Source organism: Vanellus vanellus, assembly GCF_965231255.1.
Source record: "Vanellus vanellus genome assembly, chromosome: 8".
Taxonomy (NCBI): Eukaryota; Metazoa; Chordata; class Aves; order Charadriiformes; family Charadriidae; genus Vanellus; species Vanellus vanellus.
This window is the reverse complement of record NC_138913.1, coordinates 8,054,517-8,075,142: the sequence shown is the minus strand read 5'-3', so window position 1 is coordinate 8,075,142 and position 20,626 is coordinate 8,054,517. Positions and strand designations below refer to the sequence as shown.

The following is a 20,626-nucleotide window of genomic DNA, read 5'->3' as shown; positions in this document are numbered from 1 at the left end:
GTCAGGAAGGACAAATCACTTTATCTCTGCTCATTTCTCTGCACAACTCATAAAACAGGAACAGTAACATCCCTTTCTTCTGTTCAGGAATTCTGAATCTCAATATTTGGTCTTTAAATATGTGACAGCCAATAATTAAGCATTGTTCTAAATTGTCAGAACAATGATACTAAAAATTCAATAATTGCCAAAAATAGCTTTTTTTTTTTTTTTTTTACTTGCAAGGCTTCCTAGATAAACTGTGTATGTAATACACATAAGTTTGTTACTCAGATTATCTGTCAGGCATTCAAAGTTGTTTTTTTTTTTTAAAAGAAACCAAGAAACAATAATTATGACAATTTAATTCTGTAGTGATTATTCTTTAATTGACTTTTAATATTTTAACTTTATTTTGATTCTTAACACACAAATCAGAATATTGGAAAAATCAGCAGTTATGCTGACTTTTTAAAAATCAGTCTTCCACAATCATTATTTATTCATCTCTAACTGCTTAATATCGCAATGCTTCCTTTTATTCATTGTTGATTAACAACACACTGAAGCACATCATGGAAACCTTGAAGAATAATGAAATAGTATTAAATTAGGTATCCAGTATTATCCAGTAAACAAACACAAATACCAAAGGTAAAACTTTTGGCAGTCTTAATGACTAAGACAGCAAAGAGGTTAAGAGAATGCTGGAGCGCTTCTGGAGTTCTTATGTCCAGCAAAGAGCTATTCTGAATGTTTCCAGATGTGCTTTTAAGATATTTCTAAGCTAGATTTAGCCTCTTCCCTCTGCAGATGGGATTGTCTGGTAGCAATGCATTTATAGTTCTGCATTGTGAAGCACTAGCTAAAATATAACAGGTTTATTGGGATTCCTTTTTCTCCTGTATACTGGTTATGGTCTACAGAAAAGGACAGTGGAGAGGTAATTTTGCAGAATACTGTCTTACAATAGGAGTCTGGCAAAACAGTGTATGGTTCTCATACCTGACAAATAAAAGAATCATGCCATCTGAGTAGCTATCATATTCTTATAAAAAAAAGAAAACTTGTTTTCTTTTAGCTGATCACTGTGACCTCTATTTTGACACCACATATTCTCACTCTTCAGAAGAGTAAACAGATTACAAACAGATAAAATACAGATATTAAAAATAAAGCATGGGAAATAAAGAAACATTATTAGGATATTAAAAATGTTTCTTCTACTAGAAACAAAACCTACAAATCCAAGAGCTGTTAGAAATCAGAAAAAAACAACAAAAAACCCAAACCAAAACTGAAGTATCAACCTAAGCCTGAAATACCTCAAGAAGCCAGAAATCTCAGCATAATTCTAAGTATCAATACTAAAGCCACCTCGAAACTTTTGTCAAAATGTATCTTAGTAAAAATCACAGACTAATTGAAACACAAGAAAGGTAAACAAATAACTCTTCATAAGAGCAAATAGCTCATGGGTTAAATAATTCATTTTTCCAAAAACTATTTTCTGTGCAATTTCCTGGGCTGTAAGACTATGGGTTATTGGCTAGATGAAAGTCTCTTTTGATTTCCCATAAGGATTTTGAGAAGCATTTTTCATCACTAAATGTTGGTATACTTTGAAATTACCATTAGCAGCCTAAAAGTAATTACTGTATTGCCTCCTATATCTTTTCAGTGATCACCTTGATTGATCCAATTGATCCAATTTAATGTAAAAAGAACGCAACATCACAATAATGTGTATTTAAAAGTTGAAAAAATAACGTCCTTCTAAAGGGAGACTAGCTCCATGCAATACTATCAATGAGCTGTGTGCAGAAATCTCTTTTCTTAAACAGAGCTCCCAGCAATTATTTTTTTGCCATTCCAATAGGACTTGAACCCTATGTTGCTCAATTTTCCAAGTCCACAAAAATTTAACCAATTTTAGAAGGAATGATCAGCAGGGAGAAGCAGATAAGTTATCTTTTTAAATACCATGGTCAAAGTCTTTTGACAATTCACCTTCTAATTACTTTTTGTTCTCTCCATTAATCACTAGGTGTCTGGAGCCTTACTGGAAGACAGGGAATCGGGTATTGCAAAGTCACGTCTACAAAGTAAAAAACAGTTAATGTGAGGATATCTACCTGTTTATCACAACCAATCACTATAGGGATACCAGTGCATTAGCAAGGTACTAATAACTCAGTTCAGCTTTACTGGGCTATCAGACACAGCTTAAGAAAAGCAGCTGTAAACATATGTAGAATCATAGCGTAGTTTGGGTTGGAAGCAGCCTTCAAAGGTCATCTAATCCAACCTCCCTAAAATGAGCAGGGACATCTTCAACTAATTCGGGTTGCTCACAGCCCCATCCAACCTGACCTTAAATGTTTCCAGGGATGGGGCACCTACCACCTCTCTGGGCAACCTAGGCCAGTGTCTCACCACCCTCAGAGTAAAAAATGTCTTTGGTAATGTAGCCTAAATCTTCCCTCTTTTAGTTTAAAGCCATTACCCCTTGTCCTAACGCAACAGGCCCTACAAAAAGTTTGTCCCTGCCTTTCCTGTAGGTCCCCTTTAGGTACTGGAAGTTTCCTACAGAGTCTCCCCAGAGCCTTCTCTTCTCCAGGCTGAACAACCCCAACTCTCTCAGACTGTCTTCATAGGAGAGGTGCTCCAGCCCTCTGATCATCTTTGTGGTCCTCCTTTGGACTTGATCCAACAGGTCCATGTCTTTCCTGTGCTGAGGACTCCAGAGTTGGATGCAGTACTCTGGGTGGGGTCTCACCAGAGCAGAGGGGCAGAATCACCTCCCTTGACCCGCTGGCCACGCTTCTTTTGATGTGGCCCAGGATGTGGTTGGCCTTCTGGGCTGCGAGTGCACATTGCCAGCTCATGTCCAGCTTTTCATCCACCAGTTCCTTCAAGTCTTTCTTGGAAAGGTGGCTCTCAATCCCTTCAGCCCCGATCCTGAATTGATACTGGAGGTTGCCCTGACCCATGTGCAGGACCCTGAAACTTGGCTTTGTGGAACCTCATGAGATTCACATGGGCACACTTGTCGAGCTTGTCCAGGTCCCTCTGGATGGCATGCTGTCCTTCAGGCATGTTAACTGCACCACTCAGCTTGGTGTTGTCTGCAAACTTGCTGAGGGTGCACTCGATCCCACTGGCTATGTCAGTGATGAAGATATTGAACAGTACTGGTCCCAGTACGGACAACTGAGGGACACCACTTGTCACCGATCTCCATCTGGACATTGAGCTGTTGACCACTGCCCTGTGGATGCAGCTATCAATTGCAATCAATTCCTCATCCACCGACCAGTCCACCCATCAAATCCATACCTTTACAATTTAGACAGAAAGATGTTGTGGGGACTGTGTCAAAGGCCTTAGAGACATCCAGATAGACAACATCCGTAGCTCTTCCCTTGTCCACTGACGCAGTCACTCCATCTTAGAAGGCCACTAGGTTGGTCAGGCAGGACTTTCCCTTGGTGAAGCCATGCTGGCTGTCTCGAATCATCTCCCTGTCCTCCATGTGCCTTAGCATAGCTTCTAGGAGGATCTGTTCCATGATCTTCCTAGGCACAGAAGTGAGGCTGACAGGTCGGTAGTTCCCAGGCTCCTCTTTTCTACCCTTTTTAAAATGGGTGCAATGTTTCTGTTTCTCCAGTCACTGAGGACTTCACCTGACTGCCACAACTTTTCAAATATCATGGAGAGTGGCTTGGCAACTACATCAGCCAATTCCTTCAGGACTTTCGTCAGGTCCTATAGACCTTCGTATGTTCAGGTTCCTCAGGTGGTCATGAACCTGATCTTCTCTTACAGTAGGAGGGTCTTTGCTCCCCCAGTCCCCATCTTGTCATTGATCCACTTGAGAGGTGTGGGAAGAGAGATTGCCAGTGAAGACTGAGGCAAAAAACTTGGTGAGTACCTCAGTCTTCTCCTTGTCCACTGTTACCAATTTGCCAGTCTAGCCCATCACGGAGGTATGCTTTCTTTGACCTTCCTTTTCTGGCTGACATACCTGTAGAAGCCCTACTTATTAGTCTTTGTGTCCCTTGCCAAGTTCAACTCCAGCCACACCTTGGCCTTCCTGACCTCGTTCCTCTACAGAATCACGGAATCTCCTAGATTGGAAAAGACCTGTAAGATCATCTAGTCCAATCATTAACCTAACACTGACAAGCCCACCACTAAACCATGTCCCTAAGCACTGTATCTACATGACCCTTAAATATCTCCAGGGAAAGCGGCAAGTGTCCCTATACTCTTCCCAGGATACCTGTCCCTGCTTCCACTGCCATGTGTAACTACAGATTTTGAAATACAGATAGTACAAGTGATACATAATGCTACACAAACAATCCCTTATTTCAGAAAACCCAACTGATGAATCCGTCAGACAATTACTTTAACCACAAGAATTTGTTTTAGTTAGAGCCATATAGGAGGAGGCAGAATTCTGAGGCTGAGTAGCTTTCCTGTGCCTAAAGTCTTAAGCAACAAAATTAACAATTCAAGCATTTCTTCCAGTAGTGACAGCTTGCTTTCATGTTGAAAAATCACCTTTGAACACCATGCAGTAACTGTGGGACCTACCAGAATAGTATGATGGTCACTGAAATTTACCTTCCAGAAAACCTCCACGTAGTTTTTCATGAATCCTGCTCCATAAAAGAACCATGAAGACTACTGTGATGTTGCAGCAGCTAACACAAAACACTGTTGGACCTCGAGGTTTCTTTTATTCTTTTCTCTTTGTCACTATTTCTCAGAACCACCAGATATATGTCATATTCAGATAGTATAATTCCTTTAGCACCCTCAAAATCTGCCTATGAACTACCAAGACCATTCCTGGCAGCTGGAGAAAAAACTAATATGATTAAGTGTTACAGAGTATGTCATATAACTAACACATTTCTCATGTGTCAGAAATTCCTTAATAAAAATTCTAAAATATATTTCATCCTGTCATCTTCCTCACTGCACTGCACCCAGTACTATTTGTGAAATCTTCTTTAGTGTCTGCAATCTACAGGCTATAGTAATATAAGTACCCATGTTTCATCCATCTGATTCTCTCTTTAAACTTACAGCTCTCAGAAAACATTCACTGATTCTTCCAATTCAGACAATTACTGCTATTTTTATTCTTTACATTGGGTCATGAATGAATACTTACCATTGTGTTGAAAATGCATTAGATGGACATGTTGAATCAGTCACTTTTTCCTTTGTCTGCCAATTACAATAGGTGTCACAGAAGCTTTCCCCTATTTTAATACCAGATCAAGACCAATTTCAATGGCTGCATACTATCAACACACACAGCATCTTGTTCTTTATCCTCAGAAAGACTGAAGTCCTTTAAGCTATTGATCAAGAGCGAAGACCAAGAAATGAAACGTATAACATAGTAGATAATAATAGTTAATCCAAATAATAAAATAATTCATAATAGTTTATTCAAAAAAAGATGGGTTCTAGTTAAAGTGGAACAGAAAATTACCCTCCTGCCAAAATCACATTTTATTCCCTTGTCTCATTTTGTTGATTAATCTTTTGGGTCAGAAATTAAACATGGAAAAGGAAAAGACTATGCAGAACCTGTTCAGGCCTGATTTCTTATATTTAGCCCAGTATTCCAGTATTTTGTTTCCCTTCCTATCATACAGACATATTTTCCAAAAGTGTTGCAGACGGACAGCTCTTATAAGGTATGCTCCGAGGTTTTCAGGCTTCGTGTCACAGTTCCCAAGTTCTTTTAGGCCACCCTGTCCCAGATCACTTATATTATTATTTTTTCTTAATATCAGTGTCAACAAAAAAATGGCTGTCAGAATTTATTCTAAAATTTGCTACCTGTTCACAGAATCCTAGAGTAGTTCAGGCTGGGAAAGACCTCTGGAGATCATGCAGTCCAACCTCCCAGCTCAAAGAAGCATCAGTTAGATCAAGTTGCTCAGGACCATGTCCACCTGCATTTTGGATATCTTCTCTGGGCAACAATCTCTCTGGGCAATCTGTTCCAGGGTCTGCCCCCCCTCCAGACAGTAACTATAGCATTCACAGTACTCATATATTCAAAATACAATAAATAAAAAAAAAAGGCAATTGAAAAATTAAAGCTAGGATTTTTTTCATCTTAATGCAAGACATTAAAATGTCTTTTCAAAAACTGATCAATAGTGAGGTGTACATACTATGAGACAAACATCTTACTAAACCACAGCAGTTTTATGCAAGTTTCAGTTGCCCATTTGTGCTAGGATACAACTACCAGGGAACAGTTTCTGTAAGAGCTTCTATGAATGGCAACTTCTTTCTCTGTTCAGAAGTTAATATTTTTTATTATTTTTTTTTTTATTCTATGAAGTTGAAGGAGAAATTGAGAAAAAGAAAAGTATTTTAATAAACATAAGTCTTGTAGAAACAAATCATAAAGAACCTGACCCAAAACACAACAGTCATTGAAATTCAAGAATGATCTCTGCTAGGATCACAGAGATTTAAACTTAGAAATGAGTATAGATTTGTATAGCTAAAAATTACTTTATTAAGATTTATGTTACGATTTGTAAATCTCTTGCAGTATTTCTACATATGCTTTAGGATTTGTATATCTATTATAGGATTTGTAACTCAACTTTTCATCTTACAAAGCGCATGAGAGATGTAATTAAATCCTATGTTAAAGCACTGATTCCTAAATCAGGGCTCCCGAGTTCAGAATTACAGGTCCATTGTATAAATCAGAGAATAAATCCAGACTCTAGAAACACAAATGTGTTTTGTCTAACAAGATGAAATTGTCAGAAACTCAAAATATAAAACTGCTCATGCCTACATATTTTAAGCATGCTTCTTTTCTTTCCTTTGATATGTTGTACTAACAAACAAAAAATATTTTAAAAGCACGAGTAATGCCTAACAGTTATGAAACCTAGTTAAAATCCATGGATGTTTTCTCCATTTACATTCTGTTCTGGGATTATTTTTTTTTTTTATTAGGCAGCAGTCAAGCTGCACTTCTAGGTTTCCTCCAGTATCCTGAAGCTCACAAGGTAACGCTTTCACTTAAAAAAAGAGAACGGTAATATTAAAAAAGTAAGAGCATTGAAGGACCTTAGGCTTAGGAACCTAATATGACTACAAAGTAAAATTAACCAAACAGAGTAGTAGTCATTTGATACCTACATTTTTGGTATTACTTAATTCCTCCGCCGCACTTTTTTAAAAAAAAAATCAAAAATACTTTAACAAAATTATCTATATAACCTTTACACAACTCTGCTTGCACCCAAGTCACCTAATTTTAACTCAAGAAATATTCCAGTCATACTATCTTCACAAAGCCTATATTCTCTCTTTCTGGGGAACTTTTAAAACATTCCTCAAGATAGTCCATGCCAGGTGATATATCTATTTTTTCAATGGATTAGTAGCACATAATACTACTGCCTAGAGACGTATTTTGCCTTTTACCAGCAAAACTCAAAGTCACATCTAATACAGTGATTTTGGGAGGGAGCAGAGGTAATTGTCAAGGGAATTAATTCTTCGTTTTACCTCTCCTTTACACTTCATTTACTACTACGAAAAGCAAAATCGATTTTATACTATGCAAAGATTACTGCTGCCCAAGTTTTAACTGTTGAAGGTTTGCCAATGTGTGGTTTAGTTCTCTCAGAGTACGCAAAATATTGCTGAAAAGCCCTTGCAGTCCTGGATTAAACTAGGCTCGGCAGAAATCACACAGCGGACTGGTTGAAAGACTGCTGATGCTTGGAAATCAAGAAAAAAATAACCTAGGCATTTTAAAACATGAGTAGGCCAGCTGTTCTATATTTAGTCTCCTTGTTATGAGCATTATACCAGAAAGGCGTGGATTGTCATCACGTTTCAGCTTTAGCTGACACCTGCTATAAGAAAAAAATTTACCTCCCAAGTAGGCAGCACAAGCATTTGTTCATTACGTATTTTGTAAAGGGTGGTCCCTATAGAACAACATTTTAAATAAATATGCAAATCATTATATCACTATTCTGAAAGATCTATGCCTTCAACAAGGTTTTAAATAACCCAAGAGGCTTCACTCTTTTTTTCACTAACTCAATAGACCCACCTGTCAGCTATGGAAAATTAGCATATAAGAGGTATTGGCAGTTACACACATTTTGTGCATATACTTGTCCTAATTGAAATCGAAACAGTTATCAAAGTTTCAAAGGTTTATTCAAATCATTCTCATAGCCTAATTTTGCACATGAAAAACATGTCAGATAACAAAAGCATCTGGCAACAAACTGACTGTTTCTCATTCTGGCATTGTACCCATCACACAGCAAATATTGACTGGCAACAGTGCATACAGGATTACTCTAAAAGCACTGAAGAAAGAAGCTTTGTAAGCTGTGACTGCCTTCTTATTACAGAAATTCTCCCACATTTATGAAATTCTCTTGTATTGCACAGCTGGTCCTTCGCCATCTCTGCCCTCAAATACTTTTTCCAGTATTATCCCTTTCCCAAAATGAAGCTCCGTGCTTTCACAGAACAAACCGCAGAGCATTTGAAATTGTTTTAGTAGAGGAAAAGAGATTTGCATCAAAACCAATGTAGTCTCTTACATAAAGGAGTTTTGCAACTTTGTACCAGAAACAGCACATGAATCTAATGTCCCATAGTCGCTATGTCTACAGCCATGTTGAGTGTACTTTGGCAACATGCCTCCAGTGGAGGTTAACCAGGCAGAGGAAGCTCCTCTTATCCATGGACCACCACTGCACACGATGCCTCACTACTTCCCTGTTCCAAATGTATTTTGTAGGGCTATATTCTGCCGTAACTAAGAAACCTCATCTACCACTATCCTTCAGCATCCAAACTAAAGTAAAAACTGTAATACTGAGAAGCACAAGAGAGGGAACAAATAGCTTAAGAAAGCACTAGTTAGAGGAAGATGTAAATTCACCCTTCAGGGCAAGCCCCGATGGGCTGGGAACCCTGAGTGACAAGGGAATTCACGGATGTCATTGTGAGGCTATGAAAACCTTAGAAAGTTCATGGTAATGGGAAGAGGTTCACGAGGACATGACAAAAGCAAATATCACTCCTATCACATTCAAGATGGGATCAGCCATGTATTAGTCCCTGGGAAGGTGATGGAGCAAATAATCTTGGAAATAATTTCCAAAAATAAGACGGACGAGAAGTTCATTGAGAAATTGGCCAAACCCAAACTGTGATGAATTACTTATGTCTTTTAGTGTTCTGCAGAGCAGTGTAATATGATATTACACATTTACGTCACGAAAAAGTTTTTTCCACATCTCCATTTTAAGAAGATTAGGTTTTCTTCTGGGGGATTTTCTACCTGTCTGACAGTAGGACGAAGTACTATTATCTTTTTTATGCAGCTGCTGAATATGGCAAGCAGTGGGCTGGAACAGAGATCAAGTCGAATTAAAGATGGTTTGGTTTATTCTGGCTTGCAGTATTCAAACTGCACTAGAAAAAATTCAATTATAAACCTAATTACATCTTTAATTGCTTAAACAATCAGCCAGCTGACTTTATTGTGCTCTTGACACTATGCAGGTGCGCTTGCAGGTGTTAACTCTGCAATACGTAAGAGTTACGTTGTAGTATCCCAACTTGTGCATAGGAGTGCTAGGAGGATAAAATGCCATTGTATTACACACATGCACAAATATATGGGAAAGTTAATGAAGCTTCATTAGCAAATACAATTGTTTTATTTATACATATATAGCCACCAATCTGCTCTATCTTACCGTGAGGGGTACCTAAACTGCTCTACAATCATTCTGGTTCTGACATTTTTCCCTTTAGCTTCTATATCATCACAATTAGTGATTCATTTTGACCAGAATTTGTACTTTGAGACAGCTGTATTTCTGGCAATTACAGCAGCATTAATAACTAGTACCACGTAACAGAAATGGTTACCTTTTACTCTGAGGTCTTAGCAGTAAAACAAACACCCTCAGTATCATTGTTGCTTACTTGCAGTGGGGAGATGTTATCACCAACTTGATGCTGGTCTAAGCAAGTGCTTCAGTTGCAGTGAACAAAGAAATGTGTTTACAGGCTGCAATTAGTGAAAACCTGAAAGTGACTCTATTGGTTGCTATTACTATGCACGCTTTTGCTATAAACTCAGATTTCATGTACAAATACTGCTGAACTTTCTCGCCTATCACCTAGACAGCACTGGATGAAAAAAATCTCAGGTAACATTAGCTTAATTGGGTTCTGAAAGAAAACAACCCCTGCCTGAAACACAATGAAGCCATTGGAAAAGGCTGTGAAAGATACAGGATTAGAAGAAACCACAGTAACACGCAGAGAAGGGCATTAAGTAGCAAATGACTGGCAACAGAGCAAGTGGTCCATAAAGTTGGACTCTAGCTGACAGTCAGTTCAGAGCTTAGCTGGTTCTTAAAATGGATCATTATATATTGCTACATGAGCAAATGCACAACTATTTATCCCTCTGCCTTTGCAAACAAAAGCAATTTCTTTCCTCATACACTCATCCTTGGGTCTCATCTGCTTCTTAACACCATTCCCATGTACAACCAAGGAGCTGTATATGGGAGTGCAAGGGAGTGCTCACAACATTCCCTGATGCTGCAAAAGCAGCTGCTCGTCTTCGATTCTCAGCACATGCAAAGACAATTGATTTCAACTAGAGTCTGCAGGCAACCATGCTTTTGTAGTAGCAGATTCCAATACACCAGTTAGACTTACTGCCATACAGTGATGTTTGCTGTTTCATAAGCATATAATAAATGACCTCACTCGCACAAATCAGGTTGAGCCGAAATACCATGTCAGTAAAGCTATGGTAGGACTATTTTCAACCATGATTGCACAAAATATTTAAATATGCTAAACTCACTTGTGAGTTGAGTAGCTTCAAAAATTTAATCTGGACACCATTTAAAATGCTATTATTGCTGGATGAGAGACAAAGTGGCTTTACTGGAAAATGTTCTGTAGGGAGTCAAGGATGTTTAGTAGTTTGAAACTGTCTGAAATGCCAAACATACTAAGGAGTACTCTCCAACTTCTAAGGCGTCAGGAAGTATTTAGGCAGTATGTTTTCTACTGAACTAATTCTGCAGCATAGGAAGCGCTGATTTGTTGTTTTTCAAATAATTTGGTGTTTACCACCTGTACATTCCACTACTCTCTTAAATTCACTTTTTTCTATAATTTTCTGTTTGAAATTGAGAAAAGTTTTGACCATATGGTTCAGTATGGCATTTGCAAGAATCAAATACAAATGTTGCTAGCAAGCTATTGCAGTACCACTGGCAGTAATTTAAAATGGTTTCATTTTCAATTCCAATTTGGTTCCTCCCTCCAAGATAAAATTATAGGCAGCTGAATAGAAGATAAAATGATATCTGATATACAATACAGAGGTCTTAAACCTGTATGCCTAAAATACCTTGACGTCCAACTGATTTTCTCAGTTTTAAATACACACACCACCAACTGAAAGCCAGACAAGAGGAAAAACTAAAAAACACAAACCTGAAAACTCAGAGCATGTAAATCTGGTACTTAAATACAAATGTAGTTGCTTTACTGTATCCTGCGAAATCTGAAGAGGCAGATCATGGATTCAGATACCTTTTGAACCCTTAGTGCTAGAGGTATTATTGAAAATCTGCTGAAACTATTACTTACTGTGCTCGCTATTAAAAAGCCAGTATTTTCTAAATATTTACCTCTCTGTTGCATTAGCACAGCTTTTTTTTTCATACAGAAAATAACACAGTACATCAGATAGAACAGTGTAGCTGGTAATGATAAAGTGTGGGGGTTTCTTTATGGCAATCACTAAAATTATGTCACAAGTAAAAAATAAAATGATCAAGAATATACATGTAAACATATATACACACACCCCTAAATTAAAATATGGCACTGCAAACTTTTCTTTCTCCACAGCTTCAGTCTGCCCATAAGGCGAATAGAACAAAACAAAAAAACCCAAAGCCTGAATGTAGCCAGTCATTTTACACCAAATTATCTTTGTATTTCATTTATCTGATGTTATTAGCTGAAAGTAAACACAAATATTGAAATACAGTAAAATAAAATAAAATAAAACAACAGCATTCCCAGGATCATTTCCACAGCTGCAAAGGCAAGCACAGAGAACTATCCTTGTAACTGTGTTTTGTTCTTTAAATGAACAGGAAAACCAGGGCTGAGGACATCTTGTAAAAAGTCGTGATGATTTATAACAAAACATTATAGAACATATGTTGCATATGCACGTTAAAGCTGTTACGCAACGTTCTATTTTCTAGTTAACTTCTGCTCAGCTGGTTGCTTCAGAGGAGTAAAATATCATGAAGTAAAGGACAGTAAGGACAAATTCAGATATGAAGCAGGAAGCACAAACATACGGAATCACAGGGCTGACTAAAAATAAAGTACGCATACATTTCCATCACAGCATGTACTTACTGATCCATATTCCAAGTAGTAGCAGTAGTTCCCTGTGTTCAGTGCAGAAGAATTGGCTCAGCTCAATTAAAGACTGACACGTGACTACAGCAGTACATGCCACGGGCTTTTTATGATGCATATTTAGTATTCTTTAACTTTTGCTGTAATTTAGCGAAACATGGAAAACAAAATGTGGTGGGTTAACCTTGACCAGCTTCCAGACACCTACCCTGCCACACTCTCAATCCCCCTACTCAACAGGAAAGGGGGAGAAAATAAGGTGGAAAAGCTCATTGGTCAAGCTAAAGACAGGGAGATCACTTATCAGTTACTGTCATGGGCAAACAGTGTCAACTATTGACAGTAAAACAAACGTGGATAGTGAGAAACCAAAGCAAAAAGCCTAAACCAGCACCTTCACCCTGCCTTTTTCCAGGCTCAGTTTCACTTCCCTGCCTGCCAAGCTTTCCTGTCTTTTCTTACATGTTTTCAGAGGCACCGCCAACTTTGCTGATGTGATCAGCTGTGGCCCGCAGTGGATCAACACCTCACCTATTCCTCATCTTCATTGTCCCTTCCTCTGAAATAAACTCTTAGTAGGAATGTTTGACAAATTGGGAATTCCTCTGCCTGAATCATGTTCACTATTCGCAATTTTAGGGACACTGTGCATTTCGCCTGTGTTACTGACTTTTTCACCCAAATCCCTGTATTATGGCTACATGACTATGTTAACAATGACCCGAAGCATGGACTACTTCCAAATATACCCCTTTGTCTTACTGTTATAACCTCCATGCAACAACTCTGTAAAACATTACACTTGAAATTTCAGCTGATAGCATAAGATTATATATTACAGCTGTTATATTTCAGCATTTTTAAGCTCACAGTATTTTCTATGATGCTGTCTGAATTCTTCATGAAGTAATTCCTATTCCATCACTGCACAGATAGGGATTCTATTGTGAGGTACCTTATCTCAGGGGCAGGGTTCTTAAATGCTTATCACAATGCCACTTTTCTATTTACATACTAGGATTGACAAATAGGTTCTATCCATATTTTTGTTTACTGAACCATTTCTCGTGTGGAAACGAATTTGATTTAAAATGGCTCTGAAGTATAGCAATGAAGACATCTAATGTGTCTCTGCCATACAATGACAGGTGAAAGGAAGTGCAGCATTCAAAAAGTCAAAATGTAAAAAACAAGTAGATGGGGGAAGTCACTCAAGTTTTATGCTATTCTTCTAAACTTTATTTTCAGTATAATTTTTGTAACAAAGGTCTCTTAACTCCCTCTCAAGCTTCTCAATCCCATATATATAATTCCTTGAGTCCCACCCACTGGATCTGTTTCATTTCAGAATCAGGAAGATAGTGGAGGATACTAGTCTTCGGCAATCAGAATTAGGAAGACAGAATTGATGCTCACAAAGGCTCACATGATTGTTTCAGGACTGATATGACATAAGATTGGGATAGTCTTAAGAACAGAAGAATTAAATTATCAAATAAAGCTGCAGAAACTTTTACATAAGTGCTGTTGACTTTACTTTCTACATCATTATTTTTTTCCCTTTATTAAACAGAGATCAAAAAAATCATTCCACTCATAGATAGTAAGCATCTCAAAACCATCCTCAAGCTATTTCTGGGTATTCTAAAATAATACATATGCAGAAGCACAGCATTTAATCTTCATGAAACAGAAGATTTGAGAAAAAAAACCTCATGAGAAATCCAAAGTTCTCTCTGAACTACTACTTAAACCCCCTTTTAAAATGTTGTCAACTTTGAGAATAAATCTGTAAATGTTATCATTTCCTGAATATTTTTTTGTAGGAAAAAATACCTGAAGCAGTCCAATACTCTGACACGACAGAGACATTTGTTTTCAGACTAAAAGAATGTGAGAAACATAGGCAGCAGCATGAAAATACAAGTTTCCTACCTTTTACTCACCTAGTTTGAGACAAATTTTGGATCACTCATATTACTAAGAATTTCCTAGTAAAAGGGAGAATGGTGGTTGAGCAGTCCCTGAGATTGTAACAGTTTCTTTAGCAATGCGTGAAGTGCAGATGGTATCAAAGATATGCCAATAACTGGGCAAGCAGGAGCTTCCAATAAAATCTCTTGTAGTGCATGTTATACTCTGTGAATCAAAGTGACGGGGAAACCCTGGGTATCTGGCATTTTTATTCTACATGTAGTTGGTTTAACTACGTTATATGCAAGCGCATCCCTCAGGCAAAAGTGTGCGCTCCAGACGTATTTGTCCCAGGCATAAGCTACCTCTAACTGAATGGATTCATAGTCTCCAGAGAAGAAAATCATCATCAGAAAGACAGAAATTACTTCCATCTGATCTACCTTCCAGTGACAGAACTGTAAAAAAGAGTTTTCTCAAGTGTTCCTTTGAGTTCTTTCCAGCTCATCATTGCATTCAATAACCAAAATTAAATGATTTTAGGAACATTATAGCCTATTCCTGCTTATGAACGTTGCTCAGAGATTTAAAACCACAGACAAGCCACACTAAGGGTTCAAGTAGAAACCACCAGTGTACTTATAAGGGTATCACCATTTTCCATATAATGAAGCTTCTTTTTCTCGAACTGAAGATTGGAATGCACACTGCTGATGAAATAATCTACTGACAGAAAACCAACACATAAGGTTTAGACACTGAAGTGGCATCTTCATGTTGGTATATCTATTTTAATTAGCTTTACTTTTCATGTAGGGTAACTAAAACATTAAGGAGTCAGCCAGACAGATAAGCAACAAACTGTTTTTGAAACAGCTCCATGAAATGAGCAAGAATAAAGCTTGAAGAGTGTTATATTTACCTCTGTAGCTCCCAGGGTACTTTTAAGAACACTGGGTCAGGTACATTGAGACACTGAGAAAATGTGCAATTTCTTTCCCACTGAGCTGTCAAGGCATTCATGCTGTGAATAGCTAACACCCTTCTTTGACAACCAGGCAAATATTTCTATTTTCTGCCATTCTAGTCATGAAGTATCTCAGCGTTGTCTCAGTTGATTTAGTGCCAATTCAAGTCAGACTTTAGATGTCTGAGCTAGTAACCGGACCAAATATTCTTGATGAAGCCTTGTCACAAACTCATAGACTGTTGCTTAATACATTTCCAAATAGTTAGATAGTAAAAAAGGTTGTAAAGTTGAAAAGGCAGCGGAGAAGCAGAACACATTCACTCAGCTGCCAGAATGGAGATTTAAGTAGTGCATACAAGTCAAATATACTGCTGCTTCTATTTATTGTAAACATGGCTTTATAAAAAAACCAAACCCTTAAACTTTTAAAAGACTATGCAATTCCTTAAAATTTCACATACTTTGAAAATACGTGTACTTAGAGAAGCATAATTGATAACCAAGTCTATCCAGGCAGAACTGAGACAAAGGTAAATGAACACATCCTATTCTAGTGGTAATTGTTCAAAGATACTATAAACATTATTTTTTACTAAATCTTTTCAAATATAAATTTCTGATTACATTCCACTTGCACTTGTTGACCAGAAGTTTCCATTGCCAATACCATGAAAGCGGAAGACAGGATGAAGGGAAAAAACCTTCTTTCAGTGGGGACAGATCCCGTGGAACCTGCTCAGAGGCCACTGGATTAGTACTGCACAGCTTTTTATTTTTTCCCATGGAATAAGAATAAGCAGACAGGAATAATGGTTCGGTGCATGAATACACAAATACAAAAAACAACGAAATAAATTATTTAGAATACAGACTTTGTGCCAAGAGTTTAGAATAAAGCACTTTTGAGATTGGATTCCATCCTTTGAGCCATACTGCTTTACACAGTGTTCCCTTACTCCGGGTTTCTATCTCAGGCAGGATTTGGTTTAGCCTTTTAACTCCCATACTTAGAATCTACAGAGAATTAAAATATCCATTAACTGAATATGTCTCAAACAGTACTTACCAATACTGGCATAACCAGGTGTGGATGGATCTCCTCCACTGTTCAAGGAAACCATAAAAGCTTTATCAGCAAGATCTGTAGTCTTTGGTAAGTCACAAGGATCAACATAAAGAAGAGCACCGCCAAACCCTGCATCTTCCAACAGAGAAAGCTGAGGGAGCAAAACAAGATAGGTGGCTATTAACAAAAATTATATCAGAACACATTATTTATTCAAGTTACTGTTGCGACAGAGGCTTTATCATCAGGCTCTCATGACACCAGAATACAGACAGGTGCAGTTCCAAACTGCTTGTAATAAAAATACAGCAGCTATTCTTTGAAAAGACAAAATCAAAATGCCAAAAAACTAATTTAAAGTCATGTTTCCCAACTCATGTTAAAAGCTACTTTCAGGCCCTAATGAACATCATAGCTTGAGCTGGTAATTGTAATTGGTCTTTCCAAAAATCTATAGATGTGGGGCAGCAAATCAGGCAAACTTCCCCAAAGTCAAGGACAAAAGCATCCAAGCACCATAACTTGCAGCAGACTATAGATCCATTTTGACTGAAAGACCTCAGGCTTTCCCTTTGATAGAGAACTAAAAAATAAGGGGATTTCATTCTGAATCAGGTGAAAGAGAATTGTAATGTGGTACATATTCCCATGAAATGAGATGACCTTCCTGTGTAATGCTCTGCATATTTGGAAATGACTGAAGACTACAACAATGACACAAAACTATATTAATTTTTCAGACAGAAGTAATTCTGGTATTTAAGGATTATCTTACTCTTCACTATGCTCTACTGATGACTCTCCAAATGGCTGCAAATGGTCTGAGGAATGACTGCAAGTATAAGATGTTTCTGGATTACACAACTTTGATTCTGTAGGAACCCAAGAACTTGTTACTACTATACCTCCATTTCTCAGTTCCATTGTCCTTCTCCTTCTGTCTTTTAGAGCCTTCATTTTTCTCTGTGTATATATATATTCAATTTATCTCCTTGCTTCTGGTTTTGAAGAATGTTTATGCATAGTTCCTTGTGGCTTTACAAGTATGTAAATTACATCAATATATGGCATTCGGTTTAAAGCCTCAAAAGCATTTGATATTTATTTCTGTTTTTCTTGAAAGTTAAACCCAGAAAAATATGTAGAAAAATAGCTGCGCACTGTTTGCCATTTCTATAAGTAAACATATCTAAAACTGTGATTCACAAATTTTTTGACACTCTAGTCTGAATTCAGATTAACAGATGCAAGTGAACCTGTGAATCACCTGTGTAATCCTACATATCTTATTCAAACAAGCAATCCCTAGATGAAAAGGGATATTCTTTGCGAGAACTCTATTCAGATGAGTATGAGAGTGCGGAGTGAGAACATAAGTGACAAGCACATATGTTAAAAAATTTAAAAGGTTAAAGATGCATTACAGACCTTAAATGTAATGCAGGAATAAATGGTAGGTTTATTATTGTAATGTTCTGTTTCCAATTCATGTTCATATTCAGATATTCAGCCAGGATTTGATTGCACAATAAAAGGGTGGGGACACTACAGGAGAAGCAGGATGCATCATAACTAAACAATGTAACAACCAGCATTTAAAATAACAATTGTCTTTTCTTTTCCTGCATCCATATCCAGTATCTTTTTATTCATCTGTAGTCTCATTAAATAGCATGGGAGACAGGAAACACAGATGTGGCTGCTTCTTTTTTTTTTTTTTTGAAGAGAGTTTTAAAAACTTTGTACTTAAAAATAACTATTAAATTCCTCTGTTTCACTAAGAGAAGGTAACTACACAGTTGTTATTCACAAAGTGCAGCAACCACTGCTGCCATGGCTACAATCTCTAGTAAGAAGTTGTGTTGTACATGTGAAATTATAAAAGAGCTTTCAGATTTCAGCTATAATTGCTGCTTTTTAACTTTCCAACTGTGACATCACAACTATGACAACAATAAATGAGCATTGTTGCTTCCATTTTAATCTTAAATAAGTCAACACCTTAACAGCCCTAAAGTGCCCTAGCACAAAGAATCTGAGGAAGGTACTGAATATTTTTTTATATGGCTAAAGACTGTAGATTAAGTCCTTCAGGTAAACTGTCACACACCTACTCAAATAAACATATTATCTTAGATTGTAGAACCAATCAACAGCAGAATCTGCTTCTTATGGGTTTCGGTGTATGCCGCCTCCTCCCTCTCTCAAAGCCACAAACATCTCAGAATAAAATGGGAACAGCAGAACCCTTCAAAAGAAAACAAATGCTGGTGGCCCACTGTTAACCCTTTTGTTGTTTATGGCTGCTTAAATCCTCAGTTTTTAGAGTCACTTGAAAAAAACAGTAACTCTTTCAATCCCGTATATTAAATCACTCCATAAAGCATTCTGGACTCAGTTTAACCTAACATAAAACACTTGTTGCTTTATCAAGGCTCTGTCATGTAACTGGGGACAGATTAGCCTTGTAAACTCTACACACCATAAGGCACCATTAAATTGCCTTTTAAAGATGATGTAGCTGAAGCAGTGAAAAGACACATCTTGATTTTAAATAATGACTAGTGATTTTGGAAGCCTTTATTTTACTCAGGGAGGTTCTTACATCCTAAGGTAATTCCTGAATGTAAAGTGCAATAACTATAACATCAATAGCTTCAGATACATTAAGAGGGTACCCTAATAACACATTCAAGTTTCTGGACAGTAAGGCAAGATAACTGACCTGGAACTGTAAACAAAACCAATTCTTTATATAGGCAGATTGCAATAGTCTAAAGAACTTGGTTTTGCTCTAACAGGAAAACTCAAAGATGCTTCTCCATTTTAACTGCACCATCTCTGAATGTTGCAGAGGAAACAGTTACCTTTTATATTGGCACACAGGTAATAGAGACCAGGTCTGTACTCGGCATATGAACCAAGCTTTACTGTTGGGCTTTGGCGACAAACCTACTGGCAGATAGGCATTAGGTCAAAAATAAGGAAGTTGAGCATGACTCTTCACTGGAAAAAAGAAGCAACAAGAAGCAGAGGCCACTGCCTCTCAAAGCTGACTTTAATGTGTTTTATCTCACTTGAGGCTCATGCGTGCCTGAATGAATGCTTCATCGGGGAGAAACATTAGTGATCTGAATGCAGGAATGAACCTACCAAAGAGAAGCGACTACAGCCTCTCTATATGAAATTCCAGCGTAATATGTAAGAACTGTCCTTAAATGACTGGTTATAAACAGGGAAGGAATACAGCAGGCACTGGTCTCAAGCTGTATTTGCCATCTTTCAGCTGAGACCAAAGTCTGTATCACTGAAGATCTTTTCCCTTGGTCTCCTGAGACTATCCTTGCACTTCCCAAGCATCAAAAAGCATAAGAACAATCAGGTAATCAGGCTTCATTCTTGTCCAGAGATTACATTGGACTGGCTACCTGCTAACCACAGAGGCTCAAGAAGATTAAAAACATGCACATTGAGGCATACAGCTGTTTAAGAAGTCCTCTTACTTTCCAGCTGAAAATAAAGCCTGACTGCATCAGCAGAACTGATGTTCTGTTCATGGGAGCCACAGCTGGGCTTGAGTTTCAGGTGTCACTTCCTGGGCAGAGAGCAGAAAAGCACATCACACTTTGGTCTCATCTGAATTACAGCAAGTAAGAGTGCAGAGATAGCTAAGACAGGGCTTTCTAAACTATTCTCTCAATGCATCCGAACACCCTATCTTCTCTGATCCAGCAAGACCCTAACAGCTTAAAGACAATTAAATGAGCATGACAACTTTTCTCTCTCTTTACTTGATTCCCCGTAATAGTTCTGTATACACATGACTTATAAAGCTGAAATGCATGATCAATTGATGAACTGCATCACAACATTTTATATTCCTAAAAGTGACAGTTAAGGATGATTATGAATACATCAGAAAAAATAAAGATGACAGATAACGGTGGATTATGTAAACCTACCAACCACATATTAAAACAGGCTCTTATTATTAGCAATTCTTCCCACTATTTTCACAAGTGGTCCCCCAAAATACAGCCAAACCTTCTGAGAAACTTGCTGTGCCACCTTCTAGACAGTTCTCCATCTTTGTGAAACCTCTCTGCAGTCAGTCGTGGTGTTATATGTGCAGACAGCTACAGTATCAGTGTGGTGGTTTGTCTTCCCTTCTCTCT

General features: G+C 37.7%; 1 protein-coding gene across 1 annotated transcript in view; it reads right to left on the bottom strand.

The window, feature by feature from the left end:
* The window catches only part of NAALADL2 (N-acetylated alpha-linked acidic dipeptidase like 2), a gene marked incomplete at both ends in the record, with an annotated part of 383,945 nt that overhangs the window by 164,375 nt on the left and 198,944 nt on the right, over positions 1-20,626 (bottom strand). Inside the window, one exon of the mRNA XM_082486918.1 lies at positions 16,452-16,602. Coding sequence (XP_082343044.1) covers positions 16,452-16,602 — 151 coding nt within the window. The remainder of the gene's footprint in view (positions 1-16,451; positions 16,603-20,626) is intronic.